At 52.1% G+C, this 19883-nt stretch overlaps 1 protein-coding gene across 1 annotated transcript; it reads left to right on the forward strand.

Annotated features, from left to right (window-relative positions):
• Window positions 1–1661: 1661 nt before the first annotated feature.
• Window positions 1662–12690, forward strand: NPTX2 (neuronal pentraxin 2; the record flags this gene model as incomplete). Its single annotated transcript, XM_081255668.1, has 5 exons — window positions 1662–2087; window positions 3910–4126; window positions 9313–9557; window positions 11253–11432; window positions 12463–12690. The coding sequence occupies 5 exons, from the start codon at window positions 1662–1664 to the stop codon at window positions 12688–12690; spliced, it is 1296 nt and encodes a 431-aa protein (XP_081111794.1).
• Between the last annotated feature and the right edge of the window lie 7193 nt (window positions 12691–19883).

The following is a 19883-nucleotide window of genomic DNA, read 5'->3' on the forward strand; positions in this document are numbered from 1 at the left end:
TGAACCATCATCGCTTCCACTGTCCTCTGCCTTGAGTGTTGTGGAGACCAGATTTCCTGTCTCTAATGCTTATGCATGAAGAGATTTTCATGTATAGAACTTTTTCTTGTAATTTAGCAACATTATCCTTGAAAACCCCACAGCTATTTACATAACGGAAGCTATTGTTCGAAGTGCAAAGCAGGTTAAAATTCGGTTTCTGGAGATTAATCACTGCAGTCTATTTCATATTATCATAATAATTTCATTTACTTTGATACAGTTTGTTTTCAGAATCAACCTCAGCTTCTGTGCAGAAGTGACAAATCCATTTGTTTCTCATATAATGGATAATATGATTAATGACCTTGCCACAGGATTCCTTAAAAACAGAAAAAAATAAAGATTTCCACTTATAATGTGCAGTAACCCAGTTCCGTCTGTAGCTTTGCACCAAAATCTCTCTGAACTTGTTTGTAAACCACAGCCCAGATTCTGAAACAAATTTGCTCCTGCCTTTGGGGGTTTCTGTCCGTCGATGTACCCTCCAAGAATCTGAGGACAGTGGTTTCTAATGGGGAAACTGGACACGGTGGGCACCCCATTCACAAGGGTGACGCACGGTTTCACCACATGGCGCCATCTCGACGACTGCGGTCGGACCAAGGCCCATCCAGCCCAGGGCTTGCTGCATAAGGTCACCAGCCGGTGGGCTGTCGCCGGACCCGCACGGCAGAGCCCTGCGCGTGGCCTTGAGACTTCGGGCCACTGAACGTCCCTAGCTGGAGGCAACGTGGCCCGAGGGTGCGCGGGCGACTCCTCCTCGCCCTCCTGCGTCTGGCGCCTGTTTCTGGTCCCCGCAGACCTGAGAATTCTTTCCGAGACGGGGACGGGGACGAGGCCGCGGAGGGCGTCCCGGAGGCGGCCGTCGTGCGTCTCTTTCCCGCCTTCTCAGTGAGGGGGCCGCGGGCGGGGGGCGACGGCAGCCCAGGGTTCTAGTCCCGCCCGGGCGCCTCCTCACTTTCTCCACTTGTGAAATGGGGGTCGCCCCCGCCCCGGGGCTGCGGCAACCGCGGAGCGAGGCCTGGCGCCGCGCCCGCAGCCCAGAGCCGCCCCAGGGGCCGCCGGGGCACCAGGGGGCTCTTGGCTTCTCCACAGCCCGCGACGCCCGCGTCCTCGGGTGGGTCAGAGGGGCGCCTGGACACGCCGGCCGAGGCTCCCGAAGGCACCCAGGGCCTTTTTTACCTCAGCCCCTCGGTCCTGTGGGACCCGGGGGCCCAAGCTCGCGCCTCAGCTATGGCCCACACGCCCACCCCCAGGTCCGCCGCTCCGCCGCTCCGCCGCTCCGCGAGTAGGCGCCCCCGCCCCGCCCCCTGCGTGACGTGCACCAGGCCAGGCCAATCAGAGCTCGCGGCGCCGCTCCCCATGCGCTGGGGCCCCCCCACCCTTCCAGCTTAAGAAAGGGCGCTCGGGCCCGGTCTGGCCAGAGCCCGGAGCCAGGCACAGCGTGCGAGCTGTACGACGGCTGGCGGCTCCGCGGGCTCCCGCGCTCACGCTGCCCTCGAGCGGCGCGCCCGGTCGCAGACCTCCGCGCAGGCGCCCCCGCCGCCCGCCCCGACGGCGCCCGCTAGCCCGCTAGTCCGCCCGGCCGCGGATGCTGGAGTGAGCGCGGCAGCGGCGGGATGCTGGCGCTGCTGGCCGCTGGCGTGGCGCTCGCCGTGGCCGCCGGGGCCCAAGACGGCCCGGCGCCCGGCAACCGCTTCGTGTGCACTGCTTTGCCCCCGGAGGCGGCGCGCGCCGGCTGCCCACTGCCCGCGATGCCCATGCAGGGCGGCGCACTGAGCCCCGAGGAGGAGCTGCGGGCCGCGGTGCTGCAGCTGCGTGAGACCGTCGTGCAGCAGAAGGAGACGCTGGGTTCGCAACGCGAGGCCATTCGCGAGCTCACGGCCAAGCTGGCGCGCTGCGAGGGGCTTGCGGGGGGCAAGGCGCCGGGCCGGGCCGCCTCGGGCAAGGACACCATGGGCGACCTGCCGCGGGACCCTGGCCACGTCGTGGAGCAGCTCAGCCGCTCACTGCAGACCCTCAAGGACCGCCTGGAGAGCCTCGAGGTAGCAGGGCGAGGGGTCCCTGGGTTAACGTCCCCGAGGCTCAGGGCAGAGGAGGGGCGCATGGTCCAGCCACCAGGTTGTGCGGAACACGGCCGCGCGGACGCGCTCAGAAGCAGGGCGAGCTGGGTTCGAGGTCAGGGGCGTTCTCGGTCCTGCTCCGGAACTTACTTGCTTGGCTCGCATCCCTCCTCCCCACCTCCTTACTGGAAGGGAAGGGTTAAATCGTCCCGCGCGCCAGGACTGCCAGCTGTGCGGCCACTCACTTCCCGAGGTCCGGGCTGGCGAATGCGGATGGCCTCCTCTCTCTCTTTGCAAATCTCCGAGTCTCCCCTAGCAGGACGCGCTCGTGAAGCTTCTGTCGGGTGACGTGAGGCTGCCGCGTGAGGTCAGCAGCCCTGGGCGTCCGGTGTTTCCTTTCATAAATCAAGTTGGGCTGGACGAGAGCAGGTGGTGGTCCGGGGGTCTCGGCGGGAGGCGAGCGCGGACGGGTCACCGGCCATACTAGACGCGACTTGGAGGAAACCTGGTTAACTTCAAAGCCACTGTCCCCAAATTGAGCGGATCTAAGGTGCCCTTCCCGATTGCTTTGGGGGAAGGGACCTTATTCCCTTCTCTCTTGGAAGGCGTATGCAGTTTGGAACTTTGAGAGAGAAATGTTCATTTAATTTCTATCTTTACTTTCCGCCCTGTTTAAGCAGTGTGGATGTTTCTGTTATACACGTTTACCAAAATACTACTTCGCAAAACTAGGTTTCAATTACAGGTGGTAATTATTGCAAAATTACTTGAGAGTTTCCCGTGGCGTGATGGCTAAATACAGTATTTCCAGCATCTGTATATACTTCGATTCATTATGATTAATAACAGCTAACATTTCTGGAACACTAAATATGCGCCAGGCATATTATCTAATTTTAACCCGTGCGACAACCCCCTGAGGCAGATCCTATAATCTGCATTTAAAATTTGGAGCACTTAGAGAGAGGGGGTAAATAGCTTGCCAAGGACTCATGGCTAGACAGTGGCTGGCTGCCTTCAGAGCCAGCAAAATGGTAGAGGAGTGAAAGAAATAAAAGCAAAGATTTCTGGAATTCAGAATAGTCACGCTTTAGAGTTCTCATTTTCCAGTAACATCCCTGCCACCCTAGTCACGCACCTTTGTGCCATACTGGAGCTTGCGGCGGGGGGGATAGATGAAAGCTCATCAGTTTTGAGGACCATTTGATTAACTCTCTCTCTCTCTTTTAATCCTAGCTGTATTTTGGTCTTTACTTGAGAATGACAGATGTTGGTTAAATTTTTGACCTTTTAGTAAGAGGAGAAAAATAGCTTTCTCAGCGGGGAAATGAGATTCCTAAGTTTCAAGTATCGCAGCAGAGCAATTCTTGTCTGACCATGAAATCCTTTCCATACCCCCAACCAAAAAAAAAAAAAAAAAAAGCATCAGTGAAATGCTCCCCTTCCTACCACTGGCACTATTGAATACTCCCACTTTGGAAGCTTCTCCCCGTGGGGCGGGGGGCCATTAGAGCTACATCTCACACTTTCTTTTTTTTTCTTTTTGCGGTACGCGGGCCTCTCACTGCTGTGGCCTCTCCCGCCGTGGAGCACAGGCTCCGGACGCGTAGGCTCAGCGGCCACAGCTCACGGGCCCAGACGCTCCGCTGCATGTGGGATCCTCCCGGACCGGGGCACGAACCCCTGTCTTCTTCATCAGCAGGCGGACTCTCAATCACTGCGCCACCAGGGAAGCCCCTCACAGTTTTTTTTTAACTGGCCTTAATACTTCTCCCACTTGTGTCCGCTCCTCCCCCACCAAAAGCACCAGCTCCGAGTAAACGTGTCCAGCGCGGCGCTGCCCAGCGACTTTCGGGAGGTGCTCCAACGGCGGCTGGGGGAGCTGGAGAGGCAGCTGCTGAGCAAGGTGGCTGAGCTGGAGGACGAGAAGTCCCTGCTCCACAACGAGACTTCGGCTCACCGCCAGAAGACCGAGAGCGCCCTGAATGCGCTGCTGCAGAGGGTGACCGAGCTGGAGCGAGGTGAGTGCTTCACCAGTGTCTCTGTGGCCCCTTGGCTGACATCCATCCGGCCCCCCAGCCCACTGTCTTCCTTCTTGGCTGCCCCTTCTTGGCTTGGAAGTGGGGCTCAGAGTAAGGGAGGGCAGGCCGGGAGGGGTCCGCAGCACAGCCCTCTTGCCCATTGACAGACGAGGCCACTCCCAGAGCCCTGCCTGCTGACTCTTGGGCAGTGGCTCTGCTCCCGAGTTTCCTGAGTTTGCTCAGCTCTGAGGCTGCTCTTCTGTCACCTCTGAACCTTCAGTCCTGGGTGCAGAAAACCACCTGACTCCTTACCATCCAATCAACAGTCCACCTCTCCCTTCTGCCTCTCGCTGCTCAGACGAAGTGTTGCTTTTTCAACCTGAGTCGTCTCATGGTGCACAGAGTTAGGGTTTCTGCCCCACAGGTGGACCGACTTGGCCTTGTTGGCACTTGTCAGAGATGGTGGGGATGGAGGGGGCTGGTGGCTGATGGGAGTGGCCTGGTTTTCATCACTTGTGCTCAGGCCCCCGTTTTCAGTGGTGATTGTGGCACTACATGGTTCATGGCTGTTTTTTGTTGTTGTTTTATAGTCTGTAGTTAGACTTACTCATATTCCTTTTATTGCATGATAAATTATAGGAATATCTGACTTAACAGATGTACTATAGCTCTGAAGATTCTGGAAAGGATTCCTCAGCCAATTGTAATAGCAAAATAGTGCTCATAAACAGGACTAGGTTCTGGTTAGGAAAACGTGTCCCGAAATCCAGCTGGGTCAGTTGTGACCAGCCAGGTGGCTTTTCTTTTAGCCAGGTTAGAGACCATTGTACCTGATAGGTTGTACTTATGTAGTCCCAGCAAGAAGTGTTTGTGTTAGCCCAATTTCCTCCTTGCCCAGTTATGGCTGATGAATTTAAACTGGATTGCTAGGTCTCCAAAGAAGAGCTTGTCGTTAATGTCTTTCTAGGGTGAGACATTACTGACCACTTTCCATTTGTATTATTCCTACTATGCGAATCCAAATTGCACAGCATGCATGAACAGCAAGCAAACAATCAGGGTGACTGATAACAGCCATTTCCAGAATTAACCCTGCCCCCAGCCCCACTGGCATTGTCCGTGGAAAAGCAAGACACTCAGGATCGGCTGGGACAAACAACCTAATCCCTGACCTCCTGCCAGGTGGGCATTTCAGTCCCTTCTTAACTAGCCCCTGCAGCAGATTCTGAGTATCTTTCTCTTCTCTGCTCACATTCTGGTGGGTAAGTTTCTTCCACAGACAGGAAGGGGAGGGATCAAGGGCCCTAGGTCATTCAGCTTGCACTGGGTGTGAAGTTTTAGGTCTGCTGGTAGTGGATATAAGATTGTAGTCTTTTCAGATACACTAACCTGACAAGGGCAATTTCTCATGACTCAGTTTTATGAATGGGTAGGTGAATGTTCAATGGCAGAATGTCCACTTACTCTTTCAATGACGTCGGCTCCGCAGGGCCAGATGGAGTCACCCAAGGGGATGGTGTTTCCGTTTCATTTGATTTAGTCGCTTTTACAGCAGCATCCCAGAAGTCACAGGTCTCCTTCATCCCTTTCCTGTTCTCTCCCTCCAGAAAAGTCTGTCCTTCCTTCCTTACTCTTATTATTACACTTGGATTCTTGAGTTAAAAAAAAAAGTCCTTTCTGCCTCACCTCCGTTGCTGGGTGACCTCAGGAAGCTCATTAGGTCTCAAGAGCCTTCCCTGGAGGCAAGGCAACTGCAGCTCAGGCCTTTGTCACAGAACAGGAGGAGAGGAAGGCAGCGTCAGGGCCAGGGGAGGGTGGCTCGGGTTCCCTTGCCCAGCCTCGCCCTCATGGGACCTGGAACCTGCAGGCTGAGGGAGCAGGGACACTGCAGTTACTCAGTAGCTTGAAGCAGGGTTGGCTGTAGAATGAGGGGAGGGCTTTGCCAGAGACCTTGGTGGCTGTATACCCCGCGCGTCATGGCAGCCGAGTGGCTACAAGGAGGTGTGTTAATAGAAGTGGGTTAGTAGAAGTCCACTGAGTTAGAGTGTGGAGACAGGATTCCTGTTATACCCATTTCATAGACCAGAAAAGTGCTCCGAGGTTCTCAGCCAGACGTGTTGTGGGGAGAGGGGACCGGCTGGTGAGCAGCCGCAGTCACATAAATCCCGCCCCTCCCCGTTTTGTTCTGTGACTCCAGGGAGGTTGTGAGTTTCACGTGGCTTCCTCTAAGTTTCTTCATCATGGCTTGGGCCACCCAGGAGATGCCACTTTGTGACTCTCCCTCCCATCCTTAGCCTGTCTGTTCACAGCCAGAAAGCAACAGTCAGGCCTCACCCCAGCCAGTCTGATTCCTGCACCCATGCTCTTTGGTGCTACAGAAAGCCCTCAGAGCTCATCTGGCCCAGAGGGGAAGTCCATGTTCGAACTAGAGCTGGACTACACGACATTAAGTCCCCTGGCTGGCCATTCTTGCAGAGCCCGCAGGCCCTGGCACTGGGCAGCAGCTCACCTTTTGCTGTCCTCTGCCTTTTGACCCCACCGCGAGAATTCTCGAATCCTGTTTGCTTCCCCCAGCCATGGGATGAGTCTTTGAGGGAAATTATCATCTGCTGACTGATTTGCCTTCTGGGCAGTTCTGAGTTTATGTCTGTCATGTATGAGACAAGTGTGAAGGGATATGCAAACTCCCAGGCCCCAAACATGCCATGAGTAAGATATACACTGTGTTCCTTAGAAGTATCCTGCTGAGCCCAGAGGAGAGAGACCTCCACCATATGCAAAGTGGGGGCTTTGGGGTGCTCTGGCCTTCAGTGCATCGTCCCCTGCCCGTTAAGTGCCTGTTCTGCACCAGACACTGGCCTCTGAGCTCCACATTCTCTATCCTCTGTAACCCCTGCAACAACCCAGTGAGATGGGATCTAGTTAGGCGAGGGACTGAGTCAGAGCTAAGTGATGCCTGCATTCACGTGGCTGGCAGATTGCAGAGCTGGGGTTAGTGGTGACCCCCGAGGACCAGAGTCATGAAGGCTGCAGCCTGGAGGGGCATGTGAGCTCCGGCCATGCTGGGCGGGAGGCTCCTCCCAGCCCAGTGGTGTGCATCCAACCCTGCGTGTGCCCCTGCCACCCAGGTCCCACGGGTGCTCGTTTTCTTTATTGTGAGACCTCCTCATCTGTGGCTGCCTCCAGACCTGGGTCCGCCAGCCAGGCAGAGCCGAGCTCAGAGTTGAAGTAAACGTTGGAACCCTTGTCTCTTTGGCCTCAAGCCACCCCCCTCCTTGGCTTGTCTGCCACCTGCAGTCTCTGATTTATTGGTCAGGGCTTTTCATTCCTTAATTGGTTTTAACTGAGTTTCCTCTGAACCTCCACGCTGTTTTATATAAGTAGAGGGCACCGGCTTTCGAGGTATGGCCACCCCTCGGCTCTCCCAGCGCTGATGAAACCTCTGTTGTCACCGAGCTAACGAAATTACTGACACCGAGCCTTATTAAGTCAGCAAGTCTGCCCACCTGCAAGGAGAGAAGCCATTTCTCTCTATTAGATAATCACATCTCGTGAAAACACGAGCATTTGCAGATTAAATACTCACAGCTGCGCGTAGTGGGAAGAGGGACTTCTGTTCCTGGTTCTGTCACTCACGGGCTGCGTGACCTGGGGTAAGTCCCACGGTGCCCCCACTGTGCAGCCTGCAAAATCGGGGAGTTGGGGCTTTCTGGTTCTCTCTCTTAGCTCTGCTTCAGCCTCATGTGGGGCCCGTGTCGGCCTAACCTCTAGCCTGGCCCCATCCTCGGCTTCCCCAGGCAACAAAGTCTTCCCAGCCCTTGCCAGGTGCTCCACAGCCTTGGGAGGTCAGGATGGATCAGGCAAGACTGCACAACCAGCAGATAGAAGTAAATACTACGTGTGAAGCCCAGATTCTAGTATTTCTATGCTGTCTGTTCCGGAGAGGTTGGAAGGGTGACACTGGGCCCTGCTGCCTTCCTTTGCAGAAGGTCCTTCGGTAGGTGTGAACCGTGGCACCGAAGAGCTTCTCTCACGTGTTCCTTACCATGGCAGAAAATGAGTTTGGGGGATTGTGACGGAGAAAGTTCATCCACTCTGGGTCCTGTTCTACAGAGCGGGGCAAGAAAGGGACAGATTTAGTCCACCAGTGACATGGGCAGTTTGGTTCCAGGCCGGGAAAGCCTGCCTGTCTTTGACAGAGATGGGGACCATCTGGCCCCTTGTGGGTGCTTAATAAATACTTGTTGAATGAATGAAAGGCATTTAGGTTCCTTCCCTGGCAGCACCTGGTTCCCAAATAAGAGGGAAGCTTTTGCCGTGACAGCTCCCGGAGTCACCAGTCCCCTGCAAACTCTGAGATCTGTGATAACCAGGCAGGGGCTTGCCTTCTTGCGTGTTTATTTATGATGTTGCCATTAATTTTGAGCTTAAATCAAAACTGTACTGAAAATGACTTAGACCTGTTTAAGAGTATCACTCATTTTCAAAAGGTCTGGGAAGTGCCGTTTACATGGGGACGGCCCCAAGCAGGCCTCAAGGGTCAAGACCCTGGCGAGTGGGTAGCCTCCGTAGAGAGGGAGCCTCTGCATTTCCCTGCCTCCCATTGCTTCCAGACTGCAGAAGACGGTCCATCAACTTGGTTTCCTCTTGAGGAGAGCAGGGCAAATCATGAGCAAAGCAATTCACACCAGGGATTTTGTCCAAAAGCCCCTTCTGAGTTAAGTTGTAGTGTCGAGTCATGGGTGCCTGGCTCCGTCGCCTCGGGCGGTGGTGATTCTTCAGGGGGAGAAGTGACATGGACTCATTGAGAGACAAGTGTCTATGGAGCGCCTGGGTTCCTGTAAGATGTCCTGCCTCCAAGCCCAGGAGGCCCCTGACCCAGCCCTGCTGAAGGGGCCGGGATTTCAAGCAAACAGTGGAAGGAGCAGGGTTTCTGGCTTAATTTAACCAGAAAGTTAAATCCAGCTTGCCCCTACCCACTTCCTTGAGCTTCCAAGAGTGAGGATATGCTTGTTTCCCACTGGAGCTTTAGCACTGAACAGCAGCCGGTCAGTAGCAGGTGCTCCATTGCTTGGGGGACCCGCGGGTAGGCCGGGCGGGGGTCCGGGTGGGCTGCCGCTCTGGGCTGTGGTTGAGAGGGAAGTGGGGGGGCTCACATGCTGCTGCCCCTCTCTCCCACACCCCAGGCAACAGTGCTTTCAAGTCGCCTGATGCCTTCAAAGTGTCCCTCCCCCTCCGCACGAACTACCTGTACGGCAAGGTCAAGAAGACGCTGCCCGAGCTGTACGCCTTCACCATCTGCCTGTGGCTGCGGTCCAGCGCCTCGCCGGGCATCGGCACCCCGTTCTCTTACGCGGTGCCCGGGCAGGCCAACGAGATCGTGCTGATAGAGTGGGGCAACAACCCCATTGAGCTGCTCATCAACGACAAGGTGAGGCCTGCTGGGACGGCCACCCCCGCATCCTGGTGGCCACCGAGGTTGGGATGTTGCAGGGAGCCTGACGTCTGGCCACGGGGCTGTCCTCCTCACAGTGGGGACAGCCCTCCTCACAGTGGGGACAGTTTTGCCCTGACTCAGTCCCACTCTGGGCAGGTGGCTGGGTAGGGGGCGGGGGGCAGGCAGCTGCAGCTTGTGGAGATCCAAGCTGTGAATCCTGCCAGGAAGCAGCAGAGGGTCCAGGCACAGAGGCCACAGAAGGAACAGAACGAGCTGGGTCTCTGCGTGCTAGCCTGAATTGTCACGGACCCTCAGGCCGGTCAGTGAGGGCTGTTCCCCGGGGCTGCACCGATTAGGGGAGGGTATTTGTGTGTGTGTGTATGAGTGTGTGATATTTCTCATGAGCACATCTTTTAGTGGGGGGGCGCTTGAAATATATTTATAGACAATAAAATTTACACTTTTTAGTGTATAGTTCAACCAGTTTTGACAAATGCATACAATTATTGTATCCACCACAATTAAAATCTAGAACAGTTTCATCATCCTCCAAATTTCCTCATTGCCCTTTGTAGTCACCTCCTGCTCCTACCGCAGCCCATGGCAACCACCCACCTGTCCCCATCCCTATAGTCCTGCCTTTTACAGAGTAAATGTCCCCTTTCTGATGGACTGGCTTATTTCGACATTCAGGAACGCGGTCTTCTCAAGAGATCAGCTCTGAGCATCTGCGGGGCCCTCCAACAGCCTCACCTAAACTTAAGTCAGGCTCCACGTCACCCGCACTGCACCCTCACACCCTCCTTGCTGGAGCTGAGTGGTGAACGGCTGCACCAGCCCCCTGGCTGCCTGAGCCCCCAGAGCGCTCACCAGGCAATGGCCTCCCACCCTGTCTGTCTTTACGAAACTGCCCTGGCTGGAACTGAAGTGGGAAACGCTGTGGAATCCACCTTCAGGGCTCTTTCCAGCGGTGACCACATCCTTGAGCTAGGGATTAATTATTCTAAATAACGCCCTTGGACGAGGCAAGGCCGAGAGCCTTGTTTTCCTCTCCTGTAAATAGCCCGTTTCTGGGAGGGAACTCCAGGTTGCTAGGACACCAGTAGTAACAACACAGTGCTTCACAGGCGAACTGGTCTGTAGAGCGCTCACAGGACTGCCAGGAGACAGTGTGGGTGGGAAAGGCCCTCCCCCCAGTTCTACGCGCATCCCCCTACCCCCCTCCACTCACATACATGCAGATCCCCAAGTGCCACAAGGGACTTTGCGTGCAGAGGGTAGATGCCTGGTCTGTTTTCCAAAGAAACTGGTCCAGTAGAGTCCTGACTTCCCTTTAGGTTCTCCAGTAAGGGATGTTCAGGACCCGTATGCGGGGTGGTGAGCCGTCTGTCACATTTGCTTGGTCTGCACAGAATCCTAGTCCCTTAACCAAGCCCAGGTCCAAGGGTGTCCAGTTGAAAGCAGGTCACCCTGGGGTCAGGGTGTGTACCCAAGCTGCCCCTTTCCTCTTAAGAGTCTGTGACACACGTGGTGTCTCCAGCCCAAGGGGTCACTCTGAGCTGGGCAAGATCGGGCATGTTACCCACAGAGCATAGAAGGGGAGCAGCAGTGGGCCCAGGGGCTCCGTCCCCCCAGGTCAGACTCCTGGGAACCCCAAGGGGGCCCTCATCTGCACGTTGCCGCCCACAGGTCGCACAGCTGCCCCTGTTTGTCAGTGATGGCAAGTGGCACCACATCTGTGTCACCTGGACAACGCGGGACGGCATGTGGGAGGCCTTCCAGGATGGGGAGAAGCTGGGCACCGGGGAGAACCTGGCCCCGTGGCACCCCATCAAGCCGGGTGGTGTGCTGATTCTCGGGCAGGAGCAGGTGGGTGCAGGTGGGGTGCCGGGAGGAGCGGCTGGCAGGCCAAGCAGCACACGGCCGGGCCTGCGGGCTGCCCCTGGCCCTGCTCAGCTGTCTGTCTGCCTGCCGGACCTGGCCCTGGCCACCGCAGCGCGACGACCAGCCTGGATGGCCAGCATCCCTGCCGGCTCAGCCCGTGCTATCCTGTGGCCTAAGGGATGAGAGCAGGGTTGGGGACACATCCTGCCCTTTCTGGCAGGGACCAAGTCGGTGTGGTGGGTTCAGACAGATTCTAGAATGGAGTCTGTCCGATACAGGTGAGCAGGAGTGACCCTGGAGTCCCAGGGTTATGTAGCAACCCCGGGCCATCTCTCCAGCTGTTTGGCCTCTGCCGGCCACTGCATTGACTCTGGATGCCGGGCACTGGCTGGTATTGGCATCTTCCAGGAGCTGCCTGCTCAGGGTCACGACCCTGATCCCCAGCAAGGGCACCTGGGGAATAACGCCTGTGGGTGAGATGGGGCCAGGCCTCAGAGACCACGCTCAGAAAACTCGCCATCTGGGGCAGAGGCCGTCTGCTCTTGGGCAGATGAGAATTCATGTTTCAGTCTGTGTTTGGGGTTTCCTGGTGGAAAACGAGGGAATAGACTGCAGGTCCTCTGGGGGGCTTTGAGTCTGGGCCCTTGGCTCTCCCCGCTCCCCACTACCCTGTTTCTTCTCCCCTGGGAGGGGCTGGGAGTCTGGAGACCCGGGTCCGGTCCTCGCTCTGGGGCCTTGGGCAAGGATCTCTCTGCTTAGTTTTCCCTCCCTAAAATGGGCCGGTTTGAGTCACGCCATTTCCCAGGCCTGACGTGCCCTAAAGCTTTGGACCTGGCAGGAATCAGTGGTCACGGGCTGCGATCTGAGTTGGCGAGTCAGGAAGATGCCCCAGTCCCCATCTCCCTCCCAGGCTGGCATCCCCCCCACCTCCCCTGAAGCCGGTCACGCACTGGGACAGGTAGCAGATGTGTCTGCCTGTGAGCCTGCCCCGATGCAGTCTGTTCCTCTTTCCCAGGACACGGTTGGGGGCAGGTTCGATGCCACGCAGGCATTCGTCGGGGAGCTCAGCCAGTTCAACATATGGGACCGCGTCCTTCGTGCACAAGAAATCATCAACATCGCCAACTGCTCCACGAACATGCCGGGCAACATCATCCCCTGGGTGGACAACAACGTGGACGTGTTTGGAGGGGCTTCAAAGTGGCCAGTGGAGACCTGCGAGGAGCGTCTCCTTGACTTGTAGCCACCTGCTGCTCTGTCCAGGAGGCGGGGGTCGGGCCGTTCCTCTTACTCCCCCGGTGGAACTGTGTATAAACCTCCTGCCATAGTGCGCCGGGACCCCCAAAGCCCGTTCCCAGGGCATCTCTAAGCCCTGAGGCGTTTGTCACCAGCTTATTTGTTCCTAACCAAGATTTTGTTGGTTTGGGGGAGGGGGAAGAAGCCCTGAGCCTCAGGTGGGTGGATTTCTGACTTCTGCTGTGAAGGGACTCTTGTCCTTAAAGCCCTGTTCAGCACCCCTGTAAATGCTAGCGCACCCCAGCCCTGCCCACCCTCTCGGATCCTTGGTGTCTTGTGTGCGCCGTCTGTCCGTCCCCTTCAGAGGCTGTGCATCCGTCCCGCTGGAGTGGCCGCATCCCTTGTGTGTTGAGTACACCCTGCTGTCAACTGAGCACGCAGCAAACCGCCCCCCCCGTTCCACCCTCCCCCCAAAAGGGCCTTTCTCTTGATGTTCTTTATGCTGTGAATCTTTCCGTCCCAGGAACTCTTGAGTTCACTGAGGAAGGCAGGCTGCCCGGACAATGCCCTGCCTTCTCCAAGGTGGAGGGGGCATCCATGGCTCCAGAGAGGGGGCTGTGAGTGGGAACTCAGAACGGAGAAGGGCCATGGCAGCTGTCCCTCCCCTTCTGTCACCTCTCCCTCTGACCCATGCTTTGGCAGAATCCTGGTTGGGTATGGCTTTGAAAGGTGTCTTTTCTCCACTGGTGCCAAAAGTTCAGTTGCAGCTTTTACAACCATTCGGTGTGGTTTGGAGAATTGATTTTTTTTTTTTCCCGACAGAAAAGAGCAGCCATTAGCTGGCTCCCATTTTTGATGTCTCGCCCCACCGTGAGGAACGTGCTGTTTTTTTTTGTTTTTTGTTTTTTTTTGGACGTGCTAGTTTTAATTCATGTTGATTCCTGTAAGCATTTGACTGTCTCCAGTATTTCCCCCGGAATGTTTTCAGGAAACGGATGTCATTTGGCTGATGTCTGCTTAGTGACTCCAGGCTGATTAATTCATTGGACAGAGGTAGTAATTTATTTTAAAGATAAGGTGATTAGTGGGGAAATTTATACAGCTAAATATTATATATTTTATTTTTCATACATGTTTGAAGTGCAAATCTGTGGATATTCCATTTGTAGGACCAAGTCGACATGCCCATCCTAACACTGTATGCTACAAGAACTCTTCTGATGATGGAATTTTGATTAAAATGCACTGGAAGATGCCTTGATGTCTGCTTTCTCCTTGTCCGGGGCTGAGGGCAGCGAGGGCTAGTGCTTTGCAAACCCTGGCAGGAGGTTGTCCTCTCTGGTTAGACTGGGCCGAGCCCCAGGGGGTGGCCCCAGGGGAGCTGAGGACGCTTGGAGGAGGGTGTGGTGCTAGACTGTGCCCTTCCCTCCTCAACTCCAGGCTCCATCTGGGGATGCCCCGCAGGCTCTTCCCAGCCTCTCTGTCCCCAGCCTGTCCCTGTCATCTCAACTGGGAATCAAGCTTAGCTAGATGACCCTCAGTGCCCTGTCCCAGATGTGACACCTGTTCAGCATCTACTCTGTGTGCTCTGCATTAAAATCTCGTTTAATCCTGTTCACGACCCCCTGAAAGAGTTTATCCCAATTCACAGGTGAATACGTGGAACAATTAAACAGTGACTTTGGGATCATACAGCTGACAAAGGGCAGAGCTGGGATACAAGCCGGCCTGTGGCTCTGAAGGCCCTTCCACCCACCCCCTGCCTTCTGGCTTTTGGCTCCGAGGGGACCTCTGAGGGCCGATGTGTTCTCCCAGTGCTACCTCTCTGTGTCCACCTGGCCCTGGCAGGTGTGTTGATATTTTCCCCATCTCCACAAACGTTAGGTATGCCTCCCTCACCCCCACTTTCTATTTTTGTATCTTTATTTCAGTAGCTGCAGGGTATAACTCAGCTTGTCCCCGTCCCGAGTGGCAATGTCTAAATTTTTATTCTAAGGGAGCAGAGTCCAATCTTGGGGCCAAATGACGCAATGCGCTTGGTGTACCGGATGGGCCAAAATGGAAGCTGTGGCTTCTAAAACCAAGACCATGACTGGGTCACTGAGGTTCCTGGAGTCTATTTTCAATGTTGTACGTTATGACTTGGCAGGAACTCAATCATTAGTGTTGGGCTGAACATGAAATTATTAGGCCAGATTCCCTGCTTGGGGGGTCTTTGGAATCCAAAGTGCTGAGGTCAGGTGGAGAGCAGTTTATTTGGAATCTCCTTCATGATGAAGCTACTCAGATCTCCCCCTGAAAGGCACTGAGGAGTTACCTTATTTCATACCCATGCCAGACACTGAGCTTACCTTACTTGATTCCCCGGCACTGCTTCTAACAGGAGCAAAACTTTGCATAAGGGCTTTGAACCCCTGCTGAGCCAGGTAACTTCCTTCCTACAACTGGAGAAGCTCTGAACCCAGAACACGGGACCAAAGTACTTCCTGACGCGATGTGGGAAAATGAAACATTTCACCTCTCCTTACCACTGCTGCAGGCTGGTCCTCCTATTGGAGGTTTGGCTTTCCTGACATAAAAGCAGAAACAAGAATCAGCCATGAAATCCAGTGAAAAGCAGAAACAAGAATCAGCCGTGAAATCCAGTGACTTTCTTATGCCTTGAGCCTCCCATCTAAAAGAGACCCAAGGCCTCTGTTTCCCCACCCAAGACTTACCCTTTGCTAGAGGCTGGAAAACACCTTGATAGTGAACTGGGTGCTCTGACAAGGCTGGGTTAGAGAGTGTCCTGGATGATGGAATATTCTGCTTAGTTGAGTGTTGCCATGGAAACTGTAGCTGGATGATCAATGATGAATGAATTGAAGTGATAAAATGCAACTCAATCGAAGGCAAACTGGGATGAAGTCTCTGCTGGTGGTGAAGGCAGACCTGGACCCTCTATAGACTTAGGGGACTCCAGCATCAACTCTCCTTATACGGAAGGCCTTGGAAGAGGTCTTCCTGTTAAGCACAGGTATTACCATTCATTCTATTCACTCAACAAGTATTTGGGGCACCTACAATGTGTCAGGCCCTATTCTAGGTGCCAGAGATACAACGGTGAGGAAGATAGCCAAGTTACTCTCTTAAATGGAGATTAATTCCAGCGGACAGTGTGGATAGAAGACAAACATATAAACATGAAAAAAACTCATGATGTGATAGAGAGTAAGCGGGGAACATCTTCCTGAGGTTACATTCAAGCTGGGACCTATTTGAAGACAGGGAGCTAAACTTGGGTGAAGCCCCCAGGCAGAAGGAACAGCTGGTGTGAAGGCCCTGAGGTAGTTCTGAGCTTGAAACATTCAAGAGAAGAAACAGTCAGGGTAGCTGCATACACTGGAGAAGGGAGGTAAGATAGAGAAGTAGCAGAGCCAGATCATGAAGGGACTAAGTTCAGAACTTATTCAAAGTGAAATGGGAATTCTGGAGGTTTTAAGCAGGGAAACATAGTAATTGGACTAATATTTTAAGGAGACTACTCTGCCTGATAAAGAATGAACTGGAGGGCTTCTCTGGCGGCACAGTGGTTAAGAATCCGCCTGCTAATGAAGGGGACATGGGTTCGAACCCTGGTCTGGGAAGATCCCACATGCCGCAGAGCAACTAAGCCCACGTGCCACAACTACTGAGCCTGTGTACCACAACTACTGAAGCCCGCATGCCTAGAGCCCGTGCTCCGCAACAAGAGAAGCCACAGCAATGAGAAGCCCATGCACCGCAACAAAGAGTAGCCCCCACTTGCCACAACTAGAGAAAGCCCACACAGCAATGAAGACCCACCACAGCCAAAAATAAAATAAATTTTAAAAATGAAAAAAAATTAAAAAAAAAAAAAGAATGAACTGGAAGCAGAAGCAGGGAGACCAGGGTGGAAGATACTCCACTGGTCCAAGTAAGAGATGATGATGACTTAGGTGAGGGTAGTAGCAGAGGAGACAGAAAGAAGTAAAAGATTTAACTATATACTTGGAGGTAAAGTTACCAGAACTCACTGATATTTGGTATTTGGGGAGTGGAATTAAATGTGATGTTTTTAAAAGCTCAACAAACTCCAAGTAGGATAACCTCAGAGAGAAATACACCTTGAAACATCATGATCAAACTGTCAAAAGTCAAAAACAGAGAATCTTGAAAGCAGCAAGAGAGAAACGACTCATCACATATGAGGGCTCCTCAATAAGATTTACAGCTGAATTTTTATCAGAATTTAGGGAGTGCAGAAAGCAGAGGAATGTTATATTCAAAGTGCTGAAAGAGAAAGATTGTCAAAGAAGAATTCTATGTCTGGCAAAACTCTCCTTCAAAACAGAAAGCAAGATGAAGACATTCCCAAATAACCAAAAACTGACAGAATTCAATGCAAGCACATCTACCCTACAAGAAAATACTAAAGGGAGTCCTTCAGGCTGAAATGAAAGAATATTAGATAGTAGCTCAAATCCACAAAAAGGAATAAAGAGCAATGGTGGGACTTCGCTGGTGTCCAGTGCTTAGGAGTCTGCCTTCCAATGCAGGGGACACAGGTTCAATCCCTGGCCAGGGAACTAAGATCCCACATGCCCCGGGGCAAATAAGCCCCCATGCCCAAGAGCTGCATGTCACAACTAGAGAGCCTGCATGCTGCAACTACTGAGCCCATGTGCTCTGGAGCCTGCATGCTACAACTAGAGAGCCTGTGCACCACAATGAAAGATCCTGCATGCCACAATGAAGATCCCATGTGCCGCAACTAAGACCTGACACAGCCAAATAAATAAATAAAAATAAATAAAATAAAAATAACAACAACAAAAAAAACCCAAGGATTTCTTTGGAAAAAAAAAAAAAAACCAAAGCGCAATGGTAAAAGTAACTTATAGGTAATAATAAAAGATGGTATAAATGTATTTTTTGTTTGTAGCTCTTCTACCTGATTTAAAAGATAACTGTATAAAGTAATAATATAAGCTTGTGTTGATTGGCATACACATATAAAGATACAATTTGTTATATCATTATTGCTGTTATTGCTGACATAACAGCACAAGAGGATACCAAAGCAATGAAGCTATGTAAGAGTAAATATTTTGGATTATTGCAAGTAAGTTGATATTAATCTGAAGTGGATTGTTATACATTAAAATGTCAATTGTAATCACCAGGACGACTACTAAAAAAACCCCACAAAATAATATATTTAAAGAAACAACAAGGGAATTAAAATGCTACCCCACAGAATATTTATTTACTATAAAATAAGGTAGCAATGAAGGAATAGAGGAACAAAAACTACGTAAGATATATAGAAAATAAATAGCAAAATGGCAGGCATACGCCCTACCTCATCTGTAATTATATATATATATATATATATATTTTTTTTTAATGTATTTATTTATTTATTTTTGGCTGTGTTGGGTCTTCATTGCTACGTGTGGGCTTTCTCTAGTATGTGGTAAGCGGGGACTACTCTTCATTGCGGTGCACGGAATTCTCATTGTGGTGGCTTCTCTTGTGGAGCACAGGCTTTAGGTGCGTGGGCTTCAGTAGTTGTGACACACAGGCTCAGTAGTTGTGGCTCGTAGGCTCTAGAACGCAGGCTCAGTGGTTGTGGCACACGGGCTTAGTTGCTCCACGGCATGTGGGATCTTCCTGGACCAGGGCTCGAACTTGCGTCCCCTGCATTGGCAGGCAGATCCTTAACCACTGCACCACCAGGGAAGTCCCAGTAATTATATATTAAATGTAAATGTATTAAACACTTCAATTTAAAGTAGACATTGGAAGAACGGATTTTTTAAATGATCCAACTATATGCTATCAAGTGACACACTTCAAAGACACAAATAGATTGGAAGTAAAAGAATGGAAAAAGATGTATCATGCAAATAGCAAGCAAAAGAGAGCTGCAGTGGCTATACTTACAACAGAAAAATGGACTTTAAGACATAAATTGTTACTAGAAATAAAGAAGGACATTTATCATTTTATAATGATAAAATGGTCAATCCATCAATAAATTATGACAATTATAAACACACATGCACCTAAAAGCAGAGCCCAAAATTACATGAAACAAAAGCTGACAGAATTGAAGGAGGAAGTTCTACAATTATAGTTGGAGATTTCAATACCCCACTTTTAGATCAACAAGGAAATAGAGGACTTGAACAATACTATCAATACAAACTTACTAGACATAGTAGTACTCCACCCAACAACAGCAGAAAATATATTCTTCTCAGGTGCACATGAAACATTCTCCAGGATAGACCACATGTTAGGCCACAAAATGGTCTCAATAAATTGAAATCATAATATATTTTCTCTAACCACAGTGGAATAAAACTAGAAATCAATAGCAGAAAGTAAGTTGGAAAATTCACAAATATGTGGAAATTAAACAACAAACTCTTAAACAACCAACGAGTCAAAGAAGAAATCACAAGAGAAATCATACAATACGTAAAAATGAATGAAAATGAAAACACAACATACCAAAACTTATGGAACACAGTGAAAGCAGTGCTAACAGAGAAATTTATAGTTATAAATGCTTACATTAAAAAAGAAGAAAGAGTACTTCCCTGGTGGCACAGTGGTTAAGAATCCGCCTGCCGGGCTTCCCTGGTGGCGCAGTGGTTGAGAGTCTGCCTGCCGATGCAGGGGACGTGGGTTCGTGCCCCGGTCTGGGAAGATCCCACATGCTGCGGAGCGGCTGGGCCCGTGAGCCATGGCCGCTGAGCCTGTGTGTCCGGAGCCTGTGCTCCGCAACGGGAGAGGCCACAACAGTGAGAGTCCCGTGTACCGCAAAAAAAAAACAAAACAAAAAAGAATCCGCCTACCAATGCAAGGGACACGGGTTAGAGCTCTGGTCCAGGAAGATCCCACATGCCGTGGAGCAGCTAAGCCCGTGAGCCGCAACTACTGAGCCCGCGTGCCACAGCTATTGAGCCCATGTGCCACAACTACTGAAGCCTGCGTGCCTAGAGCCCATGCTCCGCAACAAGAGAAGCCACAACAATGAGAAGCCCATACGCTGCAATGAAGAGTAGCCCCCACTCGCTGCAACTAGAGAAAGCCTGCATGCAGCAATGAAGACCCAATGCAGCCAAAAATTTAAAAATATAAATAAATAAAATTTTTTTAAAAAGAAGAAAGATCTCAAATCAACAG

The sequence above is a fragment of the Mesoplodon bidens genome, assembly GCF_964165515.1.
Source record: "Mesoplodon bidens genome assembly, chromosome: 15".
Taxonomy (NCBI): Eukaryota; Metazoa; Chordata; class Mammalia; order Artiodactyla; family Ziphiidae; genus Mesoplodon; species Mesoplodon bidens.